Source organism: Podarcis cretensis (assembly GCF_951804945.1).
Source record: "Podarcis cretensis genome assembly, chromosome: 15".
Classification (NCBI taxonomy): domain Eukaryota; kingdom Metazoa; phylum Chordata; class Lepidosauria; order Squamata; family Lacertidae; genus Podarcis; species Podarcis cretensis.
The window spans coordinates 15941928-15954648 of record NC_137185.1 but is presented as its reverse complement, the minus strand read 5'-3'; the positions used below and the strand labels follow the sequence as shown (position 1 = coordinate 15954648).

The 12721-nt window shown below is 52.4% G+C and overlaps 1 protein-coding gene across 1 annotated transcript in view; it reads right to left on the bottom strand.

Annotated features, from left to right (window-relative positions):
- The window catches only part of VPS37D (VPS37D subunit of ESCRT-I), a 103403-nt gene extending 91203 nt beyond the window's left edge, over nt 1-12200 (bottom strand). Inside the window, exons 1-4 of the mRNA XM_079954611.1 lie at nt 12002-12200; nt 7663-7834; nt 4763-4845; nt 1361-3824 (exon numbers count right to left, since the gene is read on the bottom strand). Of these exons, the coding sequence (XP_079810737.1) occupies nt 3327-3824; nt 4763-4845; nt 7663-7834; nt 12002-12130 (882 nt within the window). The 5' untranslated portion in view covers nt 12131-12200 and the 3' untranslated portion in view covers nt 1361-3326. The remainder of the gene's footprint in view (nt 1-1360; nt 3825-4762; nt 4846-7662; nt 7835-12001) is intronic.
- Nucleotides 12201-12721: the final 521 nt, after the last annotated feature.

The window sequence follows — 12721 nt, the reverse complement described above, 5'->3', positions numbered from 1 at the left end:
CCACCAGGCCTAGACAGCATAGCCATTGGCCAGGGATGAAGGGAGATGAAGTCTAACAACACAGGAACATAAGAAGAGGCTGCTGGATCAGGCCATTGGCCCTTCTATCCCAGCAGCCTTTGATTTTAGAGGGGCCAACTAGATGCCTATGGAAAACCGGCAAGCAGGACCTGAGAGCCTCTCCCCTCCTGGGATTTCCAGTAATCGGTATTTAGAAGCATTCCTGGCCCTCTAACTGCGGAAGCCCTAACTAGCCATAATGGTTAGTAGTCATCAATGGTCCTCCTCCTCCATCATGAATTTGTCTAATGCTCTTTTAAAGCCATCTAGGCTGCTGGCCATCACTACAGCAGGGAGTTCCACAGTTCAACTTTGCACTGCACAAAAAAGGACTTTCTTTTATCAGTCCTGACACTTCCAGCATTCAAGATCAGGGGCCACCATAACTACTGCAAAGCCAGGGAGGGGGGCCCTCTGGAGTGCCATGATATAAGCCTGTCAACCCGGTGCCCCCTAGATTAGCATCTAGCAGCCAGCATGACCAGTAGTCAGGGACAATGATGATGGGAGCTGGTGTCTGGCTCTGTCTGGAGGGCTACAGGCTCCCTATTCTGGTCCCTTCCAACTCTCCCATTCTATGATTCCATTTCCTACCAATAATTCAGCCCCCCCCTTTATTTTTGCAAACTGGCTTTGCTTCTGCCAAATTCCACCAAGCTTGACATTTAGGATTCAGACCTCATCAAACACTGTAAACCGCTTCAAGGTTTTCCTTACAATCAAGCGGAGGATAAGTTTTATGCAAATTAAATCGGCGTTTTACTTCAGCTCCCTGGAATATGCCCTCTAGAGTGAGGGGTGGTTGTTTCAGATGGTCCTGAATCACAACCCCTCAGTGCCCAATCCTCTACATTTTCTCCTCCAGGAACTGGATTTTGCAGCCCTTGCAGAGGGAAAATAGGTGGTTGTAATGACTTTGTGATTGGAGAACCTGGCGGCTGCAGCAGTGAGGGGGTCAGGGATCATACAGTGTAGAAGGAAGACTAGGCTGGCCAGGGGTTCATTTGAACCGGAGTAATCTAGCAAGGCAAAGCAACTGGGTGTGCTTTCAGCTCTGGGACCTGTGGAATGCTGACAGTGCCTCTGAGCGTGTGCAGAGTGCATTCCCTTCATCATAGCTGCTGTGCCATGCTCCTGCCTGGGTTCAAGCAAAGAAAGAAGGTTCTTCCAGGCCTCCAGCTGTCAGCTGCTTTCTTCCTCTCACTGTCCCAGACCTCCTGGCTCCCTAAATGAGGGGCTGGTTTCTCAGCGCCGGATTGGAGGATATGCCCTGGTACACAATCCCTCCTGCTACAATCACCTGGTACACAATCCCTCCTGCTACAATCACCCCAGCAACCAGCCAGAGGTGGAGAGCGCTGCCGTCCTCCTCTCCCAAAGTGGGATCAGTCACAGGGACGTCATGCCCCATGGAAGAGGGGAGAAGCCGTCCCCTGCCTGAGCACGCTCCCCACAGTCAACTCCCACAGCTGTACCTTTCTCACCAGCTCACCCAGGGACACCCCAAATGCTCTTTCTACACCAGGGATGGCACAGTCAGAGGTGCGACAGCTGCACTCATTTACCCATCCCAGCTGTCTGTCTTTAGACGACAGGGCATGTCCCATCTGCAAGAGCTGAAATAAAAATCTCACCGACAGTCAACAAAAAGTGGGGACCTTTTGACAGCTGAACGCAAATTTCAAGATTTGTTTCGCTTTTTTAAAAAACGTTTTTCGAGACACTTCATACAAATTGCTCATGCAGAGAAGTGGCAGGCAGCCTCATCTGCTGGCAGGTCAGAATACTGCTTTCTGGTTCCCTCGGCAATGACTGAATGACTCACTTGTACCAGCTCCTGAGGAGGCTGAACAAGAGAAGAAAACCGGGCCAGTGACTCATTCAGAGACACAGAAACCACCTCTTCCATGAGGGAGTACTTGAGACTCTCTGGATTTTTTTTAAAAAAAAACACAAATAAGTTTTCCGGTTCAATCCTCCTTCTCGCTGCAGCCTCCCCCCCCCCCCCCGATCCTGACAATTCAAATTTTTGCAAGCACATTCAAGTTAAAACGGCTCAAAAATACATCCTCACCTGGCCCACCCCGCCCCAGTTTTGTGTGTGTGTGTGTCACTCAGCCCTACGTCTTCTGGAAAGACAAATTCCACCCCACCCCCCACCCCAGACCCTGGCTGAGCCCCACACCCCATACCCTGTTGAATCCGTGTGTGCTGGTTCCACAAACCCATCCTCTAGCCGTGGCCTAACTTTGGGCTTCATGTCCTACCCTGTGCTTCGCAACCTCAGCCCTTGCCCCCCAACCCCCCAAATTAGCCCTCCCAGTTCTACTTCAGAAGCCGCCCTACCCCCCTCACTCCCAACATACAAATTATTGTGAGGAGGCGAGGGGGAGAAGGAGAATTCAGCTTCTGGCTCAAAAAAAAAAACAACAACACACCCCGCCAACAGAATATCTGCCTGTGCTCAACTCCCTTCACCCCACACCACCATCCCAAATGTGCTCTACTCTACCCCTTTTCTTGGTCTTTCCCTCTGGCATCCAAAATGGAGACACTTGTGCTATAAAGGGGAAGTTCTGTTTGTGGGCTGGGTCTGGAGGACAGGCGTTCCCACCCAGTCAGCCGCCTCAAAGCAGGATGGGGGGCAGCCTGCAAGCCTCTCTCTCTCTCAGGGGTGCCAAATGGAATAAAATATCGGGGGGCTCAGGTAAACCCCGCCCCGCATAATTGATCACAAGACGCGGCACACGCACACCATTTAAATGGCAATGCCTATCAACTTTGGGGGGCCCCCTCAAATATTTTATGGGGACGACGGCGAAGGGACCTCGGCCCCTGAGAGTTGGCTCCTATGCTCTTTCTGGCGTCGAATGGGTGCAGAATGGTCATAGGGTCCCCCCACAAAAAAGGAGAGGGGTGGAGCTAAATATAGACTTTCCCTTATTTCTAAATGATGGGGGAGGGCAGCCCCCCTCCCCGGCCCTCCGGCACCTATACTTACAATAACGTTTGATAGCCCCAGCCGGCCAGGCAGCCCCAAGAGATGGGAGACAGAGAAAGCACCGAGCGTCTAAATCATATAGGACACCCCCCTGTAGCTGCCATAGTCCTGCCCCACCCCAACGCCCCAGCTCTGGGCAAGTCTGGGCGGGCAGAGTGGTTGGCAGGTCGGGGGGGGGGGTGCTGGCGGTGCCGCGCCCCGGACCCTGGCCCGTCTCGTCTCGCGACGGAGGCTCCGGTAAAAACGGTCCGTCAGCTGCAGTCGGCTACCGGTGTGGGGGCTCCTTCTTCTTCTGCTGGGGAGGCAGGTGGGCCTGCGCCAGGTGGATGTGTCCAATCAGGCTCAAGGGCGAGCTCACGAAGGGAGCGGCAGGGTGCGAGGTGGCCAGGGCCGGCAGGCAGCACTTTTGGGGGCCGGTCCCCACCGGGATGGGGAGCACGGCCTCCGAGGGGATGAGGAACGCTGGCGCCAAGCGCAGCTGGAAGACCTTGGGGGGCGGCCCGTTTGGCGCTGGAGGAGGGGCTTGGGCCGAAGTCGGTGGTGGAGGCGGCGCTGGCACTGGGAGGGCGGGGGAGACGGCGGGCGGCTCCTCGCTGCCAGGGCTGGGCTTGTCCTTGGCCTTCTCCAGTTTCTCCAGTTTGAGGGCACTCTGCAGCTTCTCCAGCTGGGTGCGGCGCAGGTGGGAGAGCATTCGGGCGTGCTGGAAAGACTCCACAAAGGTCTCCACGGGGAGGTCCCAGCAGAGAAACTGCTCCATCTGCTCCTGGAAATAAACAGGGCAGGGGGAGGAAGGAATGGGAGAATTCAAGCAAGCCTCTGGAGGTCCTTCCGCCCCTCTCGCCCCCTCCTTGAAGCGGGTTGGACTAGATGATCCTCGGACCCCCTTTATGAAATTAAAGTGAAGAGGGAAAAGTGAAACCTGCAGGGCCCAATTTATACAGAGAGGTCAGGGACAGGGAACCCTGTTCAGCCCAGAGCCACGTTCCCTTCTTGGAAACCTTCACGTGCAAGTGGTGGGCGGAGCCAGGACCAAAAGTGGGTGGGACAACGAACGCAAATCTTATACAGTGGTACCTCGGAAGTCGAGCAGAATCCGTTCTGCAAGTCCATTTGACTTCCAAAACGTTCAGAAACCAAAGTGCGGCTCCTGCAGCCAATCTGAAGCTGCGGAAGGCAGACGTTCAGGTTCCAAAGAATGTTTGCAAACCGTAACGCTCAATTCCGGGTTTGTGGCGTTCAGGAGCCAAAACGTTCAACTCGCAAGGTGTTCGGGATCTAAGGTACGACTGTACTGCACTTTTAGGTTGCAAACCGTCCTGAGATCAACAGGTGAAGGGTGCTATACAAATTTAATTAAAAAATAAATGATAAACCTCTGCAGGGGAGGTTGTTTTTGCAAACCTTCACACACACCCATCTGTGCTGCGATCCCTGCACTGTTCTATGGTTCTGCGATCTCAGCCATCAGGGTTAAAGGGAATTGCCCACTGTGGCAAAAACACCCAAGGAGCTTCCTCTTCCTCTCGCAGAACTCAGCAGGGAGGATGAGGCTGAGCAGAAAACTTGCCTTATTGGGCTCTGGTGCCCCCAGCTGATGGACTCCTTGACAACCCTACAACACAGTTTTGTGGGGCCGGCGGCCATATGCACTTCAGTGCAGGTGTTTCCCCTCACTACTAGCCCCCCATTATGGCAACTCACCTCCACCTTGGCCTCCACGCCGTCCAGCTCAGCTTGCAGCCTGCTCACTGCATTCTCGGGGGTCCACTTGGCCATACAGGCCCCTGCCAGGCAAAAAAGCAGCCTCAGTCACAGACACTCCTTCCCTAGTGCCCTCACTCTTCCCTCCCACGGAGCAGGGTTTAATCCCAAGGTGCCATCGGGGCTTCACCTTCCTTCTCCATCCTGCTCTAGGAAACGGAACATTAGTCCGGGTCAGCAAAACAACAGGTGATCTACCATCGTGGTAAGTTCCTGGTCCTCATGGTTTTTAATGTTTGATGTTTTACTGTGTGAGATGTTTCAATTTGTTGGGAGCCACCAGAGTGGCTGGGGCAACCCAGTCAGATGGTTGGCATACAAATAATAAAAGATAATGATGAATATAAGCTGCCTTTACAGTGTTGGACTCACTGGTCCATCTACCTCTGGGCTGTCTGCTCTGATGGGCAGCTGCCACCCAGGATTTCAGAAAGGCATCTCTCCCAGCCTGCTACCTGGAGACATCAGGGATTGACCCCCTGGCAGCCTTCCTGGGGAAGAGGGATTGTGAAACCATGCTGGGAATTGTAGCTCTGGGAGGGGAATAGGGGCCTCCTAACTGTTCTCAGCACCCTAAACAAACAACACTTCCCAGAATTCTTTGGGGCAAACCATGACTGTTCAAAGTGGTATCATAGTCTACTAAATGTATGGGGTGAATCTGGCCATAGTCCCAAACTTCTGGAGGACACCAGGTTGGCAAACGTTTACTGTACAGAACTAGTGGGATGGGCAAGTTGCTAGTCCTGAATAAATTGCTTTGTTTTGATGTTTTCCCACCCTCCTCCTTAAATTGCATTGTAGTTTCTGTTGTGACATAGGGGCTTGCAAATTGCTTTTGGAAGATTCCTTTCCTGACCAGGGACTGCCTGAACACTTACATCCCAACTTGTTCACTGAGATTATCTGCAGGAACATCACTGGCCATTCCCCAGGTTGGTGATGCTTGTTTGACAACAACGAGAAACCGAACCTTTGGTGTCCTGTGGAACTCTCTGCTGTTAGAGATTCAGTAGGCGCCTTCTGTGCCGGCATTTGAACACTTGCTGGAAACTATTCTATTCTGCCAATACTTTGCAGGCAATTGTAAATGCATCCTTCCTCATTGGTTGACTGCTGTCTGTTTTTAACCTTTTTATGGTTTTATTGTTGAACACTGCTTTGATTGTGTCTGGTTTTTTAAATTAAAAAAATTATATATAGTGGTAAATAAATGCAGTTTCTCAAATGAACAAATAAAAGAGGAAGGTTCCTGGTGGGGTGACCTCAATGCCCCATCATTCCGGTCCAAAAGTGACTCCACACAAGCAATTGGGTCTCATGCAGCTGTGCTAATGGGAATCACAGGCTCCCTAAGCATCCCTGTAGGATGTGTTGGGGGCTAGTGGTCCACAGCCCAATCCAGACTGCCAGATGTGTGTATACATACAGGGGTGCTTAATGCCATTTTTGTCTCTTTCACACTTTAAGCCAAAAGAATAGCTGTCTTGTAAAAGTATGGGGCTCTCCTGCTAAGCCACACTGCATACACCAGACTTCCCCAACCAGATATTTTGGATCCCAAGTCGCTTCTGCTCTCTGCAGCTGGGATGGATATCAATATTTATTATTACCTATTAAACGTTGAGGGTTGTTTTGTTTTTGTTTTAAAGTGACTTAAGGCAATAAAAAACCCCACACACGATAAAACCAGCCCAGGACAAAACACAGAGAAAAATCTAAAACGTGTTCATCTTTTTAAAATGCAAGGATAAAACATCCCACCCACTGAAGGAGGCCACAGAGAATTCACAGCCAAAGGTCAGGCAGAAAAGAAATGCTTTGTGTATGTTGAGGCGGTGCCAGGCAAGTCTCCTGCGGACAGCTTCGCACAAGTGGGGAGCCACCACCAGAAAGGTCCTTTTGAGCCTTGAGGTTTATGGTTTTAGGAACCGCCTTAATTTTATGGTTGAATGTTGTTTTTAATTGTTTTTAATACTGCGTTTTACCTTGGGACCTTAGGGTGATGGGTGGGCAATTAACAACAACAGGAAGCCTCTATCCTAGAGAATCGCCATGGAATGGTGGGTGGGGGAGTAGGAAGAGGCTATGACATGCTATTATAGGATGCCAGCGTGGCTCAAGGATAAGGTCACGGGGTCAGGAGCATCCCGGAAGCTGAGATTTCAGGGCCCAAAGCTGAGACTTAGGGTGATATCACAGGGGGCGGCCCCTGGTGGTTCTTCCTCTGTGCTCCGTCCTACCACAGCCCTGGAGATGGAGGTTAATTGGGAGAAGGGAGGAGGAAGGGCAGGAGCGCAGAGTCCCACCCTAGAGAATATAAGCAATAATTTGCAGCCAGCTTCCCGTTCCACCTGGGCCAGACCAACCTGCAGACTTCAGGTGAGCCCTGGAGGTCTGGCAGCCCTGCTCATGGGACACACCAGTCCGACAAAGCCCAGCCTGGAGCTCAACTCAAATTCCTACCCTTTGGAACTCCCTGCCTATTGACATCACTCTTTCCCCTGCTAAATACATTTTTTGTTTAAACGAGCCTGGTCAGTTGTTTACAGTGTTGGTGTGTTTTTAGTTTGTTGCTGGTTTTATTTTAATTTTAATGTCTTAGTGGTTTTTTTACTAATAATCTCAGAGTTTTACTCTTTTTGCAAACAGCTCTAAGGTTTTCCACAAAGAGGCGGTTTAGAAGCGTTAGGAAATAAACAGCAAATAAGTCACAAAAGCATGTGCAGAATTCCCCTTCCGCGCAGAGAGCCACAGCTGGCAGACAACCGGAATGAGGGGTCAGGCGAGGCTCAAGGAAAGATGGCTGCCAGGCTTGGATATGGGGGGAGGGGGCTCACCCAGACGCTGCTGCTTGTCCCGGCATGTCTCCCGCAGTTCCCTCAGCTCCTGGTACTTGATGGCCAGAGAGGCCTTGCCGTTCTCCAGCCGTGGTTGCAGTGCCAGGTTCTGCTTGGCCAAAGCGTAGTTGGAGGCCAGGCGCCTCTCCCGTTCCAGCTGCAAGTTTTGGAACTGCAATAGACAGACACAGCGTTAAACTGTGGAACTCCCTCCCACAGGAAGACGCAGGGCTGGCCACCAACTTGGATGGCTTTAAAAGAGGACTGGATAAATTCACGGAGGAGAATATAGCTATTGATGGCTATTTGACAGGATGGCTTATGCTCTGCCTCCACGGTTGGAGGAATAATATTTTAGGGTAGGTGGGTGAGGCTGAGTTTGGTTGTTTCGGCTACTAGTCTAGTTGGTGTGCAGGATGGGGGAAGCCATACAGAGGCTCTTCTCTCAGTCCTTCCAGCCTCACAGGCACGCTTGGTGGGGATGGGGGAGGGGGTCTTGTCCAGGCACCCCCAAACTTGGCCCCCCAGATGTTTTGGGACTACAGTTCCCATCATCCCTGACCACTGGTCCTGTTAGCTAGGGATGATGGGAGTTGTAGTCCCCAAACAGCTGGAGGGCCAAGTTTTGGGGTGCCTGGTCTTATCAGTGGCTGCCCCCAGACTGAGGAACTCCCTCCCTAGAGAAACCAAACTCACTCACTCCTTGTTGCCCTTCCGCCAGCAGGTGACAACGGCTTCATTCCAACAGGCTTTTTGGGAACCAGATGTTTTTAAAGAAAAGGGCTTTTAAATAGTGCCACATCTGTAGTTTAATAGATCTGTTTTTATATTGTTTTATTAGAGCTTAATTACTTTTTAACTATCATCTTTTATATGATTTTAGCCTTCTGTGCTTTATCTGTCTTGTTTTAATTTGTGTAAGCTGCCTTGACTCCCTGTCTGGGAAAAAGGCAGGATATAAATATAACAAACAACAACAACAAAGGATTGGCCTCGCAATCCTCTGCAATATGTGGCTTGACTAACTTGCTTGAGCTACCTGTTTGCTCACCAGGAGCCTTTTCTGCAGCTCAGCCACCCTCTGTTTCTTGCAAATGGTGCAACTGTTTGGTCCATGAGGCAGGGACCTCTTCTCAAAGTGCCAGGCACATTGATGGTGTTGTGTTATTGATATTAAATTGATGGACTGGTTTTTAAACTTATTAAAAGCTTTTGTGCCATAAACAGCTCCTATCCAGAGCAGAATGTAATCTTTAATGGCAGACAAACACAGTCTGCAGACGTCAAGTAGGTTTTTGTAATATGCTGGCGACCAAAACAATTCAAAGTTGGAGGAAACAAGGGCGTCCATTCACAGACAGGGAGAGCCAAGCTCTAGAGCAGTGGAGCCACCAGTACAAAGGCCCCGCTTCATAACAGAGAGCCCACAGGGGGTGGGGTGGGGGAGAGGATGGATGGAGGAGTAAACCAATAAACTTAATTATAAGCAACAGGAAGAAAAACCATGCAGTATGGCTAAAACTGTGAACAGAGAGGATTTATATCTAACACCCATGAACTCACTTGGTGGTGCCTTTGGGTAAACAATCACCACTCAGCCTCAGTTTTCCCATCTGCAATATGGGGATAAGAAGCAAGCTGCGACTTTACAAGGATAACCGGAGAGAATGTCTCTATGCCACAAGGCAACTAAAGTTTAGATTCTGAACTGCTGACTATCGCAATTGTCACAGGCAATGACAACATCTCTCCTCAGAGCAAATTCCCAGCTCTCTCCTGTCCTTGCCCAAGCTATGAACATTTTGGGATCTTTAAGGCTCCCGTTTCTGAAACTTTAAGCTCCCATGGCTCAGGCAAGCAACAGTGGCTTCGGAGCCCCTGTGTGGAAGAAACCAGATACATTTGCTTAGCAGACACAAGAAGAGGCCTGGATCAGGCCAAAGGGGGCCCATTTGGCTCAGCATCCCATTCTCACAGTGACCAACCAGATGCCCTGATGGGAAGCCCACAAGCAAGAGCCCTCTTCCCTCTTGCCATTTCCAGCAACAGAGTTTCCAACTCTGGAGGCACAGCATAGCCCCACCATGGCGAGTAGCCTTCAATAGCTTTATCATCCTCCATGAATTTGTCTAATTCTCTTTAAAAGCCACCCGAGTTGGTGGCCCCCTGTGGAAGTGAGTTCCGTAGTTTAACCATGCAATGCAGGAAGGACTTCCTCTTATCTGTCCCAAACCTCCCAACATTCACGTTAATCAGATGGACCAGAGCGGGATGCTTCTCCGCTCCACCAACCCATATCCAACAGCTAGATCCGCTCAGCGCTCTTGAGTTTGCAGCAGGGCCAATGAGAAACTGCGACGGTGCCCACCTCTGTCTAACCTGCTGCCCTGACTGAGCCTCAGAGCAAGATGGCATCTGGACTCTCCCCCCCGCCCCCGTTGAAGATGCGCCTAATTCTTCCAAGATGACCCACTGCACAGAGCAACATTCTTTAAGCAATTCTCAAATAGCATTGCAAGTAGGATGCCTGCTACAAGGCTTTGTTTAGGTCGTCCCCCCCAACAACCGGGGGGGGGGGGCAGACAGGGCCTTGCATCACCCACCCCAGTTTTAATCCTGGCTAAATGTCCACACGATGTGGAATCCTTTCTACACCCGTGCCCCATTTGGGGGCATCTCTGGGGCATTGAGTGGGGCGGAGTTGTGGGACCACACAGGGATGGTCCCGGGGTCCTCTCAAACCCTCGTGGGGCACCCCACAGAGAAACAGTTATTCCAGAGCAATTAACCCAGGACAAACCCAGGAAACAGGGTGTGTGTGGGATCTCCTGCTTCCCAGGGTCGTGAGGCGAAGGTGCCTTTCTGAGATAAACAGACCCGACGTATTCTTGGGAGAATGGACAGCAACAGCAGTCTGTGACGTGTCTGGATTGGGGTGGGGGTGGACACAAAATTGAGTGGGCCTGTAAAGGTTTTGGGGAGCCAGAATTAGGAGGCGGGGGGGGGGGGGGTGGGATTCCTGGAACGGGGAGGAGGCTAGTTAGATTTAGTAGGGGTTGGCCAAAAACAAAAAGAGGATGTCCTTTGTTTCCATGGCTCTCTGTCGGAAAGGCAAAACCCTACGCCATCCGTGATCCAAATGTATGAAAGGCTCTGGCAATTATTTGGCAAGCCCACCCACCCACCCACCCTGCACACAATACAGACAGCAACACCCCCCCCAAAATAAAATAAAAATAAATCCTCAGGCTGATTCAGTGAGCCTTGGATGGATCCCAAACTCCCTTCCTAAGGGTGCAGAAAAACAAAACAGACAGGGGTGTGCGGGGAGGGTGCGTGGGTTTGCGATTATGAGCATTGGGGCTGGTTTTGGAGGGGAGGGAGGGGGCACCCCAGGATGGAGGCTCCCCACCCACACAGACAAAGCATCCAGGCCCTTGCAGCCTCCCTCACACACACACACACCTCGACCCTCAACTGGTATCGCCAGTGGCATAGAGATAACAAAGAAGGAGCCTTTGCAAAAACTGCTGCAAGGGGGCGGTTAATTTTTTGGGGAGGGGGGGTCCAAGTGACAGGTGTCTGGGGAAGCAGCAGAATATTAAAATCACCATGCAAAAGGGCTCGGTAGCATCTATTTTGGTAGGGGGTGGGTGGGTAACTGAGGAAGTGGGGTGCCAAGGAAACAGCAGCTATGCTCACATTTGTTTGGGGTGTCCTGTTAAGAGCTTTGAAGGTAAGTGGGGGGCATTATGGTCCCCCCCCCAGGCAGCTGTTTGGATGGGGGGTGAGATAGAGAGGAATATCGGCCAGGTTGGGAGGCAGTCAGGGAGCGGCTGGTTTGCCCCACAGGATTGCACATTTGGGGGGCATGGGCATGGGGTGTTTTGGGGGTCATAGCCACAAGCCTCTGTGGAAAGGCCGTCAGTGGTGGTGCTGGACACCGTCTCTGGGCACCAAGCACAGGCCTGGCTGGATTGGCACTGTGCCCCCCATGCCATGCCCCCCTCATCAACGGGCACCCTCTCTGCAATAGGGTTTTGGGGTGTGTGGCACGGCTCCAGAGGAGGGCAGTAGCAGGCCTGACGGGGGTATCGCTGCCCCCTTTGTGTGCTGTGGGTGTTTTAATTGGCCGGGGGGGGGGGGAGATTAGATGGATGGCGGGGTGGGGTGGGGGTCGGTTACATGTTTGGACCGGGAGGGGGCTGAGATGTGCATCCCGATGCATGCCATCCAAGCGATGCGTGCAAAAAAGAGGCAGGATGCGGCCCCCCCGTTCCACCTCTCCCTCCCAGGGGCCCGATCCTCTCCTCCTCGGGGGTCCCGATCCTGGGCTTACCTTCCTGCTCAGCTTGACGATGCGCTCCAGCCACGTCTCGTCCCGCATGAGGGCGCGGAGCTGCGCGGTGCTGAGCGCCCCGAAGCCCAGGTCCACCGCCGAGCCCCGCGGGCCCCGATCGCGCTCCATGGTGGGGACGGCCGAGCCGACGGAGCAGCAGCAGCGGCGGCCGCACCTGGAGGCGCGCGATCCTCCACCTGCACCTGCAGCGCCGCCGCGGGCCGCCAGGGGGCGCCCTCGGCCGCGCCGACGCTCTTAAAGGGGACGCCGACGACGCTTTCCCGGTATGGAAAAAAGGCGGTGGGCGCGGCAGGAGGAAGAAGGGGCGGGCGGGGGAGGGAGAGCTTTAAAGCAGCCCCCCTCCTAGCAAAACAGCGGGAAGGGGCGGGGGTCGCCTAAAGGGGACGGGTCCTTTGCTGCCTTGGTATCTTAAGTAGGAGATTCTGAGCATGTTAAGAGTGCTTTTTCTCAGCCTCCCAGCGGGTGAGCAAGCAGAAGGGGGCGGGGCTCCTGCTGCCTTGGCGTCTGAAGTGAAATCAGTAGTGTCATTTAACAAAACTGTATATCCTCTCCGAGCATCTGATCACATCTCAACAAGGAGGGTGCCTTTCCGTCCTCCTTCCATGGGGGAAAGCAGGGAAAAGGGGGCGGGGCTCCTGCTGCTTTGACAAAATGAGCTTTTGAGCATGTCAAGTGTGCTTTCTCTCAACTCCTCCCAAA